Source organism: Polypterus senegalus, chromosome 10 (genome assembly GCF_016835505.1).
Source record: "Polypterus senegalus isolate Bchr_013 chromosome 10, ASM1683550v1, whole genome shotgun sequence".
NCBI lineage: Eukaryota > Metazoa > Chordata > Cladistia > Polypteriformes > Polypteridae > Polypterus > Polypterus senegalus.
Genome location: NC_053163.1, coordinates 117,419,975 through 117,435,873, shown reverse-complemented (window position 1 = coordinate 117,435,873; position 15,899 = coordinate 117,419,975). Strand labels below are relative to the sequence as shown.

The 15,899-nt window shown below is 39.4% G+C and overlaps 1 protein-coding gene across 1 annotated transcript in view; it reads right to left on the bottom strand.

The window, feature by feature from the left end:
- LOC120537463 (F-box/LRR-repeat protein 19-like) overlaps positions 1-15,899 on the bottom strand; it is a 94,773-nt gene that overhangs the window by 11,129 nt on the left and 67,745 nt on the right. Inside the window, 5 exon segments of the mRNA XM_039766413.1 lie at positions 5,542-5,707; positions 5,709-5,761; positions 6,826-6,987; positions 8,735-8,898; positions 11,432-12,261. Of these exon segments, the coding sequence (XP_039622347.1) occupies positions 5,542-5,707; positions 5,709-5,761; positions 6,826-6,987; positions 8,735-8,898; positions 11,432-12,261 (1,375 nt within the window).

Below are 15,899 nucleotides of genomic sequence, written 5' to 3'. Positions count from 1 at the left end.
AAACAAAAAGGGCTTACTATGTTCTCTCAGAGGAGAGGACTGAGCCGTCCGTTGGGACCACGGTTTCAGAGACATACGGGCTATCCCCAGACCAGCAGGTAAAGCACCTACAAAGCTGGGAATATGATGCAGAGAGATCAACCCGGGAGCAAGCTTATGCTCTCTGGGAAACTGTAGGTTCATGGCTGAAGCCATTCGAATCAACTACCCTGCAAATTGTGCAGCAGGTAGCCTGCTTCATCTTAATTAATGGTCTTTCCGCTACTTTAACCCAGCCGGTCTGGGGAGACTTTAATTCCATGGATGAGTTAATAACTCAATTAACAACTAAGCCAGCTTCACAATCTGTGGGAGCAGAACGGTCCTCTAGTGGACTCCATAGGGATTACGTTCCACTGTATAAGTCCCTTCTACATAAACCGAAGCCTGCTCTGATGTCCCCGGGGCGCGGGGGAATGCGAGTGGAAGGGGAGAGGACGGTTGTGTGCACTTACGAACCCCATGGCTACTGGTCATACGGGAGTAGTAATTCTAAATGGATTTTGAGTTACAGCTCTTCTAGACTCCGGCAGCAACATCTCCGTTGTTGATTGCTGTTACGTACTACCGCGACAGTGGCTGAGGAAAAAGACCAGTATACGCTGCATACACGGGGAAACAAGGACATACAAGACCGCCCTCTGTATTATAAGTTATGAAGGCTTAGTAAAAAGGTTCCCTATGGTGGTCCACCCACACCCACCTTCTCCTGTGATCCTAGGGCGGGACTGGTCTGATAGTAAATGCGGAGTGCGAATAACTGCTCCCCTTATTCCTGTAGGCCTAGTCATGGAAGGGGATAACCCGACTCAAGCTGATTCCACGCCGTGTAAACAGCCGGCGGAGACAGCTACGGAAGACTGCGAGGAGGATGGGGAGACTCCTGGGCCGTCGCACTTAGATACGTCATCAACCTGGGCCTCGACGAGTCGGGAGGACTCCCCGCCCCTTGAGGTCTGACCAGACCCTCTCTCCGAAATGCACTTTCAATTTAACCAAATGCCGGCATCTTTCAGGAGAGAACAATGGAATGATGACTCCCTGAAGTTTGCAAAAAATGCAGTCGTGCTTGTCAATGGCCAACGCACTCATCAGCCCATGCCACGGGGCCCCACTTTGTATTAGACAATGATCTGTTATATCGAATAGCAGAGCATGAGGGCGGGGTGCGGAAGTTGTTGCTAATCCCACGAACCTACCGGCGGCAGGTTTGCGAGATGGCACACGCCCACCTCATGGGAGGCCATTTAGGCACCGAAAAGACATTAGAGCGCATTAAGCTCCGATTTTATTGGGCGGGAATTAATGAGGAGGTTCGCCGTTTTTGCATATCTTGTCCAGAATGTCAATTACGGCAAATTCCTAGGAGGGACCATGCTCCTCTCATTCCCCTCCTCCTGATTGATGTTCCCTTTGAGCGTATTGGGGTCGATATAGTAGGACCTCTGGAGCCCTCAGCTCGAGGACACAAATATATATTAGTCCTCGTGGATTATACTACGCGATATCCAGAGGCAGTTCCATTGCGCTCTGCTACTAGTAAAGCGATCGCACAGGAACTAGTGGGAGTCTTCGCGCGTCTAGGGATCCCTAAAGAAGTCCTCACGGATCAAGAGACGGCCTTTACCTCGGCGACGTTCAAGGAAACGGCCAAGTTACTTAAAATAAAGCACCTAAAAACCGCAGTATATCATCCTCAAACTGGCGGTCTTGTCAAGAGGTTTAACCAAACTCTCAAGCAGCTGCTACGCAAAGGTGGTCAGCGGGAGGGAGGAACTGGGATCAGCTCCTCCCCCTCGTGCTCTTTGCTTATCGGGAAGTTCCACAAGCCTCTATGGGGTTCTCCCCTTTTGAACTGTTATATGGCCGACAACCCCGAGGGCTATTGGATGTCTTAAAAGAGGGATGGGAAGGACAGGCTCTCCCATCTAGCAATATATTGGAGTATATCGTGCAGTTACGCGATCGATTCGGAAAAATCCGACCTTTGTTAAAAAGTCACATGGAAGAGGCGCAAGCAGCACAGACCCACTATTATGACCGTGGCACGACTCTCCGGGAGTTCCAACCGGGGGATCGCGTCATGGTGTTGGTTCCTACCTCGCATTCTAAGTTGCTTGCCCACTGGCAAGGCCCGTATGAAGTTAAGGAGAGGAAAGGGCTCGTCGATTATTTGGTGAAACAATTCAATAGTCTGCCGAGCGAGCGGGTGTATCATATCAACTTGCTGAAGCCGTGGAAGGAGAGGGATTCTGATCCCTCCTCTGCTCAGCCCCGCTCTTTCTTTGCTGAGACAGACTGCCTTAACTTCGGACCCGACTTGAATGCTAAACAAAGACGAGAGCTAGAATTAGCGATCTCGTCAGTTCCGGAGGTAGTGAGTGAGCAGCCTGGACGGACCTCTCTGATTGTGCACGACATAGTGAGAGAACCTGGGGTTGTCGTGCGAGAATGCCCATATCGGCTTCCCGAAGCAAAGAAGGCAGAGGTGGAGCTTGAGATCAAGCGCATGCTGGATCTAGGTGTGATTGAGGAAAGTTATAGTCCCTGGTCCAGTCCAATTGTCTTGGTCAGTAAGCCCGACGGGAGTTGGAGGTTTTGCAACGACTTCCGTCGGCTGAATCAAGTCCCCCAGTTTGACGCCTATCCGATGCCTCGCGTGGACGACCTCCTCGAGAGGCTGGGTCAGGCGGAATATTTGACCACACTTGACACGACAAAGGGGTACTGGCAGGTTCCTTTAACGGACTCCGCGAATGAGAAGACCGCGTTTAGCACTCCCAGTTGGCACTGGCAGTACCGGGTCCTCCCATTCGGGTTACATGGGGCGCCAGCAACCTTCCAGTGTCTGGTGGATAGAGTGCTCCGGCCTCATAACACATTTAGTGCTGCCTATTTGGATGATGTTGTCATCTATTCCAGCATATGGAAGGACCACGTGCGGCAGGTGGAAACGGTATTGCGGACGCTGGGTGAAGCCGGCTTCGAATTAATCCCAAGAAGTGTTTCTTTGGGTTAAAAGAGGCTAAGTATTTGGACTACCTAGTGGGTCGGGGTGCCGTGAAACCACAGTGTTCCAAAGTTAATGCCATATTAAACTGGCCCCGTCCGATTACCAAGCGGCAAGTGCAGCCTTTTCTCAGTTTGGCCGGGTACTACCACCGGTTTGTACCCCGGTTCTCTGAGAGAGCAGCACTCTTGACAGACTTAACAAAGAAAAGGGCTCCAAACCACGTGGTATGGACTGACAAGACTGCTGCTGCATTTTGTGACCTAAAACATGCGCTTACGTCAGCACCTGTGTTGAAAGCACCCAACTTTTCACTTCCTTTCATACTCCAGACGGACGCTTCGGACACAGGCCTGGGAGCCATGCTGAGCCAAAGCGTCGATGGTGTTGAACACCCCGTCATGTACCTGAGCCGGAAACTGCTGGATCGGGAAACCAGCAGTGGAACGGGAGGCTCTTGCGATAAAATGGGCGATTACACAGTTGAGGTACTACCTCTTGAGCCGTGAATTCACTCTAGTGAAGGACCATGCACCTCTCCAGTGGATGGCCCTTCACAGGGAGTCTAATCCGCGGGTCACTAGGTGGTTTCTTGACCTCCAACCATACAAGTTTTCGCTCGTTCATCGTAGGGGTACTTTCCATGCCAAAGCTGATGCCCTCTCTCGAGTCCACGACCTGGTGGGTCTGGGCTAAGGGGGGGGGGTGCCTTGTCACACACGTGCACATGGGAACCAGCTGAAGGGCCTAAACACTAGTAATTCTACGCCAGGCCAGGGGGTGGCGGAGTGTACTGACTTTCTCTCTCAGTCCCTTGCAGACCTTTCCCGGGAAATCCCGCCTGTTGCCGGCCCCAAGGATGATGTCACTTCCGGGCACAAGGACACCACTCCCAGTTCGCATAGATGACGTCACTTCCCTTCCAGCCCTTTAAAACTGCCATCTTGCCTCAGTACAGGCAGTTCTGTTCTGGACTCTGAACTAAGCACATCGTGCTATTTACAACTACTTTTGCAGCCGATTCAATTATACGGGTGGCTGCCCCAAATCTTTATAATGTTTCTGACTCATTCTTATCACAGTGGCGTAGTATATATATATTTCTGCCACAGACCAATTGCTGACTGACCCTTTCTTTTGTTTGTGTTCAATGCAAAACACAGTTCTACAGGAAACAGTATTGTTTTAAATTAAAGCAGGTAAATAGTAATAATAGGGATTTTTGGGTATAAATATAATTTCACTTTGTGGCAAGTCCTGTAAAATGGTAGCTTCAATTACAATTGAATGTAACATTTGGATCTGTATCCAGTTTTGGTGAATTAGATAAAAAGCAATATACGCTTACAGTATTTGTAGTTTTGTTTAACTTATTACATATAGCACTGACATGGCCCATGCAATGAACTGAAGGTTATAAGCATTGTACAGAAAACATTAAAAGAAATAATATCATGAACAATGTAGAAAGTCAAACTCCCCGAAGTTCTGTCTGTGGGGGATCCCTTTACTGAGCTTGACAGGTGTTTAAACTGACCAAGGCATGCTATTGGTCTTGGTGTGTGCTGTACATAAAGCTTGAATTGGGCCGGCACAAAATACAGGAAATACCCCTTTTCTCCTTTTGTAAAATTATGCAGTAGCACACTGCATTCCGATCATGAAGGGGACATGTCAGTTTGGTGCAATATTGCGTGTATTTCTACAACAAAGAGGAAAATCCACCAAAAGACCTTATTATATTATTGACCAATCTAAGGAGAACAAAGCAACTCCAGCAAGACTCTGCATTGTGAGGAGTAGAAAACAGCCAGTACACGTGCTTTTGGCCTTCACATTTATTTCTGTTGGCTCACTAGAAAAAAAGGCCACCGTGACTTACCATAGCCTACTCACTATAGCATTATTATTGAAAAATATCAAATAAAACATAGAACAGCTAATTTTCTTTTTTTCTACAGCTTCACTAAATTTCAATAAAATATGACAAAAATATTGTCTTTTATCCTATATAGGATACCACCCTGCTTCAGTCATCTGTTCATCCGATTGCTTAGATGTGCTGTTTGCATAGTCTGTCAATCACTTCTGCGGTCTCTTTAATTTGTTTAGAGCCCTGTCTCAGAGCAGTGCATAGCATGTACAGTAGCATAACATAAAAAAAAATACTGACAAATAAAACAAACAGGTCACTAATTGTCTTTTTCTATACTGCCACCAAATTTCAATCATTTTTAAGATTTTAGGGTAATTAGTTTGGGGGGGTGTTTTCAAAGATCTACCCATAAATACTGATATATCCTTTCTTAGCAGGTACCCAGAAGTACAATCCTTACACATTTCAGCTTTTTAACTAAGCAGAAGCTATGTTTTTGTTGAGTCAGTCAGTTTTGTATTATGTACACATATGAATGTATATATGATTGAACTGTCACACTTACTGTAATGTAACATAAAATTATTAAAAAAAAAAAAGCTACTAGGTCATGTACCTGAGAGGTTGATTTCAGTAAGGGTTTCCCTCAGTGGGGAATTAGCAGCAGTCAGCAAGTTGATGGCCTGGTCGCTGACATGGCCACAGTGACTCAAGTCCAATTTGGTCAAGTGGGGCATGTGCCGGACAAGTAGACGCACTGAGCTGTCCATGACATCTAAACCCAGCCAGTCGCACCTCAGTTACATTCTGAAACCGCCCCCTGCTGTCAATGTGACCTGTAAGAAAATATGAAAATTTATATTTTTCCTTTAGAAACAATCATTACTTGGAAAATGAAATCATGATCATAGTTGATTTTTACTATAATTTTACTGTGTTATATATATATATATATATATATATATATATATATATATACACACACACATACACACACACACACACATATATACACACACATATATACATATATACACACACACACACACACAAGCTGAAATACACAGTGTTGCCCGGGAGGAAAAAGTAGTGAGAATGTGATTTCTCAGTTTTTTTATTTTTAATCAATTTGCAAAAACCTAAAGTAAACTTTTTTTCACGTTGTCATTATTGGGTGTTGTGTGTAGAATTCTAAGGAAAAAAATTAATTTAATCCATTTTGGAATAAGGCTGTAACATAACAAAATGTGGAAAAAGTGATGTGCTGTGAATACTTTCCGGATGCACGTAAAAGTAACAAGTCACTCTGGTTCACAAAATGTTTGCTTTTTTTTGAAAAACTCAACACAGAGATGTGGGAAATCCTATACTTTAAAAACAACTTTTATGTAATATGCATGAAGCGATATTAAAAATCTTTGTGGAGTTTTATGAAAGCCTGCTTGGATTGTTAAATTAAAAACTTAGCTTAAAACAGCAGTTAGAATGAGCAGTGGTCCAAGCCATTGCCAGAATCAATCACCAAAATGTTAAAGCCAAAGTCCTGATAAAAAAATTGGATTTTGGTGAAACTAACAGAAGCAAGCAGGATGTTTTCTACTTTTTAGATTTACTCAGGGTGTAAGGACATCAAAATAATTAGAATTCTTGGTGTTGAAAGATATCTTGTTTTAAAATTGATTACACAGGAATATTTACTTATGTAAAAACCAAATTAGTCAATATTTACTTGGAGTTGATAGAATTATAGTAACCATGACTTGGCAATGAATAGATCCATACATTCTAGTACATTTACATTTTTATAAAGGGGGATTTCTGAATATTGATAATTTGGTAATATGAATGTTTCCTAACCCTTTACAGCCTCAAAATAGTTAAGGATGTACAACACAATCACCTGGTCGGGAATCAACAGGGGGCGCCAGTAGCTCTCGGAGATGCGATTCCTTAATATCTTCAACATAACGCAGATCTAACAGTTTCAGACATGGGCAGCTAGATGAGCAAAGAGCAGAAACTGAAGACCATGTGCACCCAGAAAGAATCAACTCCTTCAGGCCTAGGAGCAGTTTAAAAAAAAAAAAAAAAAAGCGTCATGCCAACAACTTAACCAAACATGAACAAAGTCATACATGTACAGTACCACGAATAAATTAACTTAAGTAGGTGTATATTATTATTTAACTGAAGTTCTGAATCTTCTAGATCAAGTGTGCTCAAATTCAATCCAGAAGCAGCAATGTTTTTAGAAGACAAAACCTACTGATAAATTTAAGTTTATGGCTTATTAGTGTCTTCATTCTACCAAATCAGGTCATTCATATATATCTTTCCTTTCTGAGGGCGACATTCTTAGCTCAACACCTTTTTCCTTTTATTTTCCTTTCCAAACATTTTACTAAATCGGACAAATCATAATGAGCACACAACAAGTGCACATGTTATGTACTTTATTAATCAACAAGGGACCTATTTCCTTAGTCATATGCAGCTCTTTGTGAACTGGCAGCTGTTAAAAAAAAGAAGCAGTTAGAAACAATGAATGCCACTGTTTAAGACCAAAACAAACAAAAAAAAGGTGTAATAAGCGAGTTATGTAAAATGAAGCACAAAAAAGTTGCTTTAGCAGCAATAACTGGCTTCCAAAAGAGAAACTAGATAGAAACATAACCCGTAGCCACAACAGTCCTCCAAAATCACTTACATTCGCACATAATAGAACAAATTACAAGGTGGAGGAGAGGAAAAAAAAACAAAAAACTTTTAAATGTAACTTTACTTTTGAATTTAAAACTACTTATGCATTTAAGACTGCTGTTAAATCACTTCTGCAAACTACTGAATGTACAAAATGAAAACAAGTTAAGCTTCATTTATTAAAAATAATGACCACCGCTGTGTCTTTCCTATAAGACAGAACATATAGAAACTTAAAACCTAATTAAAATAAGACCCGATTAATTAATTATTTCACATCTACTTTTATAGGGATAAACTAATGGAACACATATCTTATTCTATTTTTTTAGTTAAGTTAAATGTGCATGTTGAACAGTTAAAATGAAAACCACTGTAGCCTTCTAGGATATGAGTTTGATTTTCCTGATCTAGAAAATGAGAGTTGAAATGAGCTCAACCTTCAAATGAATATTTGGTTGTTCAAATCTTATCTGTATTGAATAAAACTTAGGACAGTCTTAGGAAATAGGGACATTTGGTCAGCCCATATCTAAGCAAATTTATGTAAAGTATGGATGGGCATAATTTCAGTCCTAGCTTTCAACTTTGTCTTGCAGATAAGAAAGGTTACTTTTAAGTTAAACTAAAAAAAAACTATCAATGATGGTAATTTGCTACTGAGCTTGTTTGACGCAAGTGTCTCATACCTAAAGCAATTTAAACACTCTTCAGTGGTTTTCATAAGCTATTCACTGAACACAAACACAATCACAAGTTGGTTAAATAAATAAATAAATCAAAAAATGCACTGGCTTGTTGCCATGTAAGTCTAGGTGATCAACCAAACTGAAACGATCGATAGATCGATAGATACTTGGCTTAATTCTCAGCTCACTGAAGAACTAAAAATGTTAACATATAACACCCATTTGTGTAAATACTTATTAAAAAAACACAGATAGTTTAATAGTGTATATTTAAAAAGTGTTAAAATAATTAGAGAAGCATAAACCTTTTTAAATAATACAGTTATACAGATAGAACTTTGCATATACAGTAAGTATCCACAGGAAGTCTATAGCATATGATTCAGAGAATAAGTGATTTTTAAATACTAAATAACCTACCCTGGAGACGGTTGATAAGCCACATAAGCTGCTTTTTGGAGATATTGGTCCAGCCAAGGTCCAGTGTAACTGGCTGCCTCCGAATTATGCCACTCAACATTGGGGGTGTAATAGATTTACGACGACTCAGATCAATTTTTGTCCAGAGACGCTTATCACAGCACCTACCAAATGAAACAGTTCAGAAGAAATAGCTTTTAAAGTGTTAGAACATTTAATGAAAAAGTATTTAAGTACAAAATTAAACATCAAATAACATGAATAATTAACTTTCATCTGTTTTATGTAAAGGTTGTACCTGAAGCAGCTTAACATGTAGTAAACCTTAACAGCCATATATATATAAAACTGTTTTCCCCAAAGCATTTTGCAAAACACTTAAAGAGAAAGTTTTTAATTATCCTTAATTGATTGATGATTGTTTAAAAGAACATATACCATTACTATTTGCATCAATAGACCACATTAATTTTCTTCTGTGCATAAAATAATAAATCCTCCAAATGTGATAATCATTTGTCATAATTTCTAGGAAATACATCCTAAAGTTAAACAGTAATCAATGTTAGAAAAGGAAAAATAAATATAAGAAACAAAGGACAAAAATATATTTTATAAAATCTATTATGGAATGATGCCAGAATGTTTAAACCATCATTAAGAGTTTAGCATGTTATGTAATGTACAGTATAATAAACTTGCACATTTTTGCCTAGTGTAATCATCTCTCTACATGCAACACAGCTACAGTTAATACAAAGTCAAAATGCAAAATTTCATTTTTCAGTAAGTACATGTATTCTTTCTAGATTTACAAAGAAAAAACACACTGTAACAAAGATTTTTGACTGTTATGTGGAAAAATAAATATTTTTACAGAAACTGCATGTAGAAGAAAGTACAAGATCCAACAAGTCACCCACAACACAGTTTAGCTGAAGTGTTACTACTGTAACAATGGCCATACTCTGTCCAGATTTGCTGTACAAGGCGAGGCAGAGAAAAACCTAATCCACAACACGGGCGAACATTTGTCATATTTAGGATTACAGATTAGAGGAAATAATTTTAGAAGCAAGGTATTTATCATGTATTAGCCAAACACATTTAATTAGTTGTGCAAAAGCTAACATTGTTTAATGCCAGAAGGCTTAATGAACTATCAATGGCAAAGAATTAAATAATAAATGTAAACGTGTTAAAAACAGCTAAAGAGGAATGTTTGCAATAAGTAGAATTATAGTAACTAAAGTGAACTAACATAAAACTGAAAAAGTGAGAAATCTAGAACTATGCGATGACTATTGAAATGGTCTCACTAGACATAAAAGGTCATAATTTTATAATCAACTACAGCTGACTTTGAGAAAAATGAATATTTGAGAGGAAGCAAGATAAATTAGATACAGGATCAAGATGCTGGAACTGATGACAAATGTGCAAAACATTTTTGTAAAAGATCCAAACAATTCTAACAAACCATGTATTCTTCTGTATCTAGAAGAAACTGGTAATTTCAAATATCCTGACACTCAGTTCATTATTATACACAACACAAAAACTAAAATGCAAATGTACAATCGTGTGAGGCCAATCACAGTATTTTAAGTTAAGTTGAAGGGTATTATGTTAACGTAATTCAGGGTGTCATAACTTTACTGCATTGCTGTTTCAGGGGTGGACAAATCTGGACATAGGGGATTACCAATTTTTAATTCTGGAAAACCAAACCACACACTCAACAAATCCTAGCAGACTACTAGATACTATTTACTTTTAGGTCATCCTATATTTATTTAATCAAAAAGAATAAAATAAAAAGAAAAGACCCAATTCTTCATGTACAGTATGTAACTAGGTGTCATATTTAAAAGGAAGACGCTTAGCTCCACAAGTGGTTAAATGCAGAGGACAGATAGACAGAACATTCCACAAAGTATCAATGTAGGCAAGGGAGGAAAAGTAACAAAAGCAAGTCAGAGAATGTACTGTGCTGAATGCAGAAATAATCAGCTTCATAAAAAAAGAGATTTTTTTTGGTTTTAAGGCAAAACTGATTTTAAGACTGTAAACACTAGGAAGCACTAGCAAGATCTAACAAATGCTGATGCAGTGAAATGTACAATATGGTAACACAAATGTGCCCTGATGCTTTCAAACAGACTCCCGCTGAAAATGTGGCCTAATATACTCTGCAGCTTGATGCTCATATGTACATCTATATGATTAGAATGTTTTGACAATGTCCATAATTCATATTTTTGAATGTTTAGAAAATGACCATTACCCTGTGGAAATTGGAGGGCTATAGTCTTTCAGATTTTGGTGTATTTAGTTTTTCTACTGGGGTGGGTGGTTTAACCCCTAAATATTGATATATATCAAAATGCCCTTTCTTAGATGATAAACTAGTGACATAGATGCAACATCCTGCCAAATTTTAGCCCTTTAACTATCCTGTCGACTTTTAGCTTTTTGACTAAATGAGGTATAGTGTTTTTGTTGATGGATGAATGGGCAAGTCAGTGAGTCAACTGTGTTTTAGAGTATTTTCTAATCAGTTCAAACAATATGCATATTATCAGGTTCTCATCTCTGATAACAATTTGAGAAAGTAGGACATACATGAATATCACTTTCAATAGCCTGGTAGCAGCCTATAACAGATTTCCCAAAACTTAAAGTAAAGTCACTGACCAGCGACTCCAGGTACGGCACACTCTCATGCAGACACAAAGTTCCTTGTGGCTAAGGTACTGGAAAACGGCAAGCCAGACATCCCTCTGCATTACATGGTCTGAACCGGTATCTAGGGGTAGGGAATCGGGTTCTGGGGAATCAGGAGGGGGTCGCACCACATGCCTTTCCATTTGGATGGGCTTGGGTGATGATGGCACAGTTGGACGTTTCAAAAACTGTGTACGAGCAACCACACGCTGTCCAGTAGCCTGGGATTGTGTTGATGGAGAGCGTCCAGCAACTTTACGATTAATCCCAGGCATTTTATTACTACTGCTCCGGCGATGATTATTTTCTTTTTCCTGATTACAATTTCCACGATTACATCCACTGGCTCTTGTTCGTCCATTGCGAGTTTCTGAACCATTTCTCTGTTGCTGAGTAGAAGAATTGTCTTTCTGTCCTTGCTCATCCTCCTCCTCATCTTCCCCATCCTCTTCCTCTTCATTTTCTTCATCCTCATCACTATCATCACTTGCACTAAAACCCAATTCTGCTAGGCGCCGTTCACGTTCTTTGTCTCGTGTAGTTCGACCACCCACAGCAGGAGGTGGTGAAGGAGGACTAGATCCCCCCCTTTCTGATCCTTGTGAATCAGACTCCGAGTCAGAATCTGAACTAGAGCTAGAACTTGAGCTGGAATTCTGGACCCGTTCCAACATCTGGCACATGCGTTTGAACCGCTCCATCTTCTCTCGTTGGTGGGAACGGTGATCTGGTTGCTGCGGATTCTGATTCTGTTGGTTTTGAGCAACAGGGGTCTCAACTGTGGGAGGAGTCTTTTGCTTCTGAAATAAGATTAAAAAAAAAAATACAGAAAGGTTACCGATAGTTAAAAAAAATAAATAAATAAATAAAAAATGAAAATGAGTTCAATTTTGTGGTTGATTAAAAAATACATTTAAAAAAATCTAAATTATTTTTCATAAGATACAACACTATTTGTAATTTGCCTAAACAGTTCCACACTTGTTTCCAAACAAAATGATTTGTTTCACAAAAATATATTTTTTTTATATGCAAGCTAAATACTTTTCTACATGAACCCTTCAGGCATGTTTCTTTACTTTAACTTCAGTGTGAACATTACAAAAGGTAAAAGGTAGCTCCAGGCAGACAGTTTTATACTTTACGTGCTATACCCTTTCCATTATAAATAAGAGGTGAAAATAAAGTTTTAGGGGTGCACAATTATGCCAAAATTAACAAATGATTACTATTGATTTTTATAATTGATATTTATTGAATTTACAGTAAAATGAAAATTTCACCTTGTATGTCCAACTGCACATCCTGTACTCTGTTTACATAGAGTACAATCACCATTTAAAATTATTAATATGAAATTGTCAAATGCTAAATTAGTTGAAAAATTACAAATTCAGTGTTTGATGTTTAATTTGTTATAATACAGATAGAACAAACTTATGAAATGTGTGCCATTAATACTGCACATATGGTTAATTACCAATATACAAGTAATTCTAAAATAAAACTTAAATAAAATACAAATATTCCTTCCTTTTGTCCCCTCAAATTAATGTTACGTCTGAAAACCCAGTAATCACTACCACTAACTATTCAAAAATGTAAAATGTGGGAAAATATTAAACATTGAAATGTTAAATTGGGGTTTTGCTATATGAAAACAAAATGTTGCATGTTTATGTAAAAATTAAAGTACCTAATAAAATTCTAAATAACAGTAATGCGAGATTAAGAAGTTAATGTAAACAAACTGATAGTTCTAATGTTCTGTTATATAAAAGCATTAAATGTATGAATATTAATACATAGCAAGCTTGGGACGTATTTGGACATTGTTATATGCTGCTACCAGTCTCAGCCCTTGATTTAAAGAAGCAGCACTGCATGTATCTTCCTTTCAGCATACATTTCTCATCAATATAACAAACCGTTACGAATAAGTCTGATTCCTTTCCTCAGGATCCAGGATGACACTTAAGATGAGTTCATGTATCATTTCCATTAAGCATGCTTTTATTACCCCCATTTTCCATCTGCCAGTTTTCAGAAAAAGTCATCTTTTATGCATGTCTTTGTTTTGGTGTGTATTTCTATATTTCCAAAGATCATTTCAAACTTAATTATGCTATGATCTTCGTTTCGAAGAGGATGAATCAATTCTCATTCTCTAAACCTGTTTATAGAAAGGATATGGTCAAACTATGAGCATCACTTAAAATTTTTCTATATTTTGTCAAATAACGGATTTCAAGTTAAAGAAAAGTCAAGCAAAATTACACCTTTTATTGGCTAACTAAAAAGATTACAATATGCAAGCTTTAGAGGCAACTTAGGCTCCTTGGCTGACAGGTCAAGGATATCTCGGCCAAGCTTCTCTCGGTTATGCCCATTGTGCTGTTAGCCATTAACTGACCAGTGAGACACAATATTCAGTTTTTATTTAGCGTGGGTGCACATACAAAAATACAACATATCTATGATTATCCATTTCCAGTTCTTCTGACATAATCAGAGCAATTTCCTGCACTTATATGGCAATAAGGGCACCTAAGTGAGAATGAAGCTGCTTTTGTAAGCAGATACATTCTAGAAACACACAAGTCATCTGTAAGGCCAAGATTAATTTTATTCCTCAAAATTCTCTACACACAACACCCCATAATGACAACGTGAAAAAGGTTTACTTGAGGTTTTTGCAAATTTATTAAAAATAAACAAAACTGAGAAATCACGCGTACATAAGTATTCACAGCCTTTGCTCAATACTTTGTTGATGCACCTCTGGCAGCAATTACAGCCTCAAGTTTGGCACACCTATCCTTGGCCAGTTTCGCCCATTCCTCTTTGCAGCACCTCTCAAGCTCCATCAGGTTGGATGGGAAGCGTCGGTGCACAGCCATTTTAAGATCTCTCCAGAGATGTTCAATCGGATTCAAGTCTGCGCTTTGGCTGGGCCACTCAAGGACATTCACAGAGTTGTCCTGAAGCCACTCTGTTGATATCTTGCCTGTGTGCTTAGGGTCGTTGTCCTGCTGAAAGATGAACCGTCGCACCAGTCTGAGGTCAAGAGCGCTCTGGAGCAGGTTTTCATCCAGGATGTCTCTGTACATTGCTGCAGTCATCTTTCCCTTTATCCTGACTAGTCTCCCAGTTCCTGCCGCTGAAAAACATCCCCACAGCAAGATGCTGCCACCACCGTGCTTCACTGTAGGGATAGTGCTTGGTTTCCTCCAAACGTGACGCCTGGCATTGACACCAAAGAGTTTAATCTTTGTCTTAACAGACCAGAGAATTTTGTTTCTCATGGTCTGAGAGCCCTTCAGGTGCCTTTTGGCAAACTCCAGGCGGGATGCCATGTGCCTTTTACTAAGGAGTGGCTTCCGTCTGGCCACTCTACCATACAGTCCTGATTGGTGGATTGCTGCAGAGATGGTTGGCCTTCTGGAAGGTTCTCCTCTCTCCACAGAGGACCTCTGGAGCTCTGACAGAGTGAACATCGGGTTTGTGGTCACCTCCCTGACTAAAGCCCTTCTCCCCAGATCGCTCAGTTTAGATGGCCGGCCAGCTCTAGGAAGAGTCCTGGTGGTTTCGAACTTCTTCCACTTACGGATGATGGAGGCCACTGTGCTCATTCGGACCTTCAAAGCAGCAGAAATTTTTCTGTAACCTTCCCCAGATTTGTGCCTCAAGACAATCCTGTCTCGGAGGTCTACAGACAATTCCTTTGACTTCATGCTTGGTTTGTGCTCTGACATGAACTGTCAACTGTGGGACCTTATAGAGAGACAAGTGTGCGTCTTTCCAAATCATGTCCAATCAACTGAATTTACCACAGGTGGACTCCAATTAAACTGCAGAAACATCAAGGATGATCAGGGGAAACAGGATGCACCTGAGCTCAATTTTGAGATTCATGGCAAAGGCTGTGAATACTTATGTACATGTGATTTTTCAGTTTTTTATATTTTTAATATATTTGCAAAAACCTCTAGTAAACTTTTTTCACGTTGTCATTATGGGGTGTTGTGTGTAGAATTCTGAGGAAAATAAATGAATTTAATCCATTTTGTAATAAGGCTGTAACATAACAAAATGTGGAAAAAGTGATGCGCTGTGAATACTTTCCGGATGCACTGTATTTGTTTGTGTGTGTGAATATATATATATATATATATATATATATATATATTTATTATATAGCAGTATCTGAACTCCACAGCCTCACAGTTTGAAGTTCAAAGCCTTAAAAGAAGTTACCCAACTATCATTTAAGTCAACTAGTGTTGGCATTTATAAATATCAAAATAAATCAATGAATTATTTAATGCGATGGACAGGGTATCCTCCAGTGTAACAACTGTGGGAAATTTTATACTTTTGAGAGGATTTCATCATAGGGTTTAAAAACATATCAAAATGGATGGACTACCTAATTTAA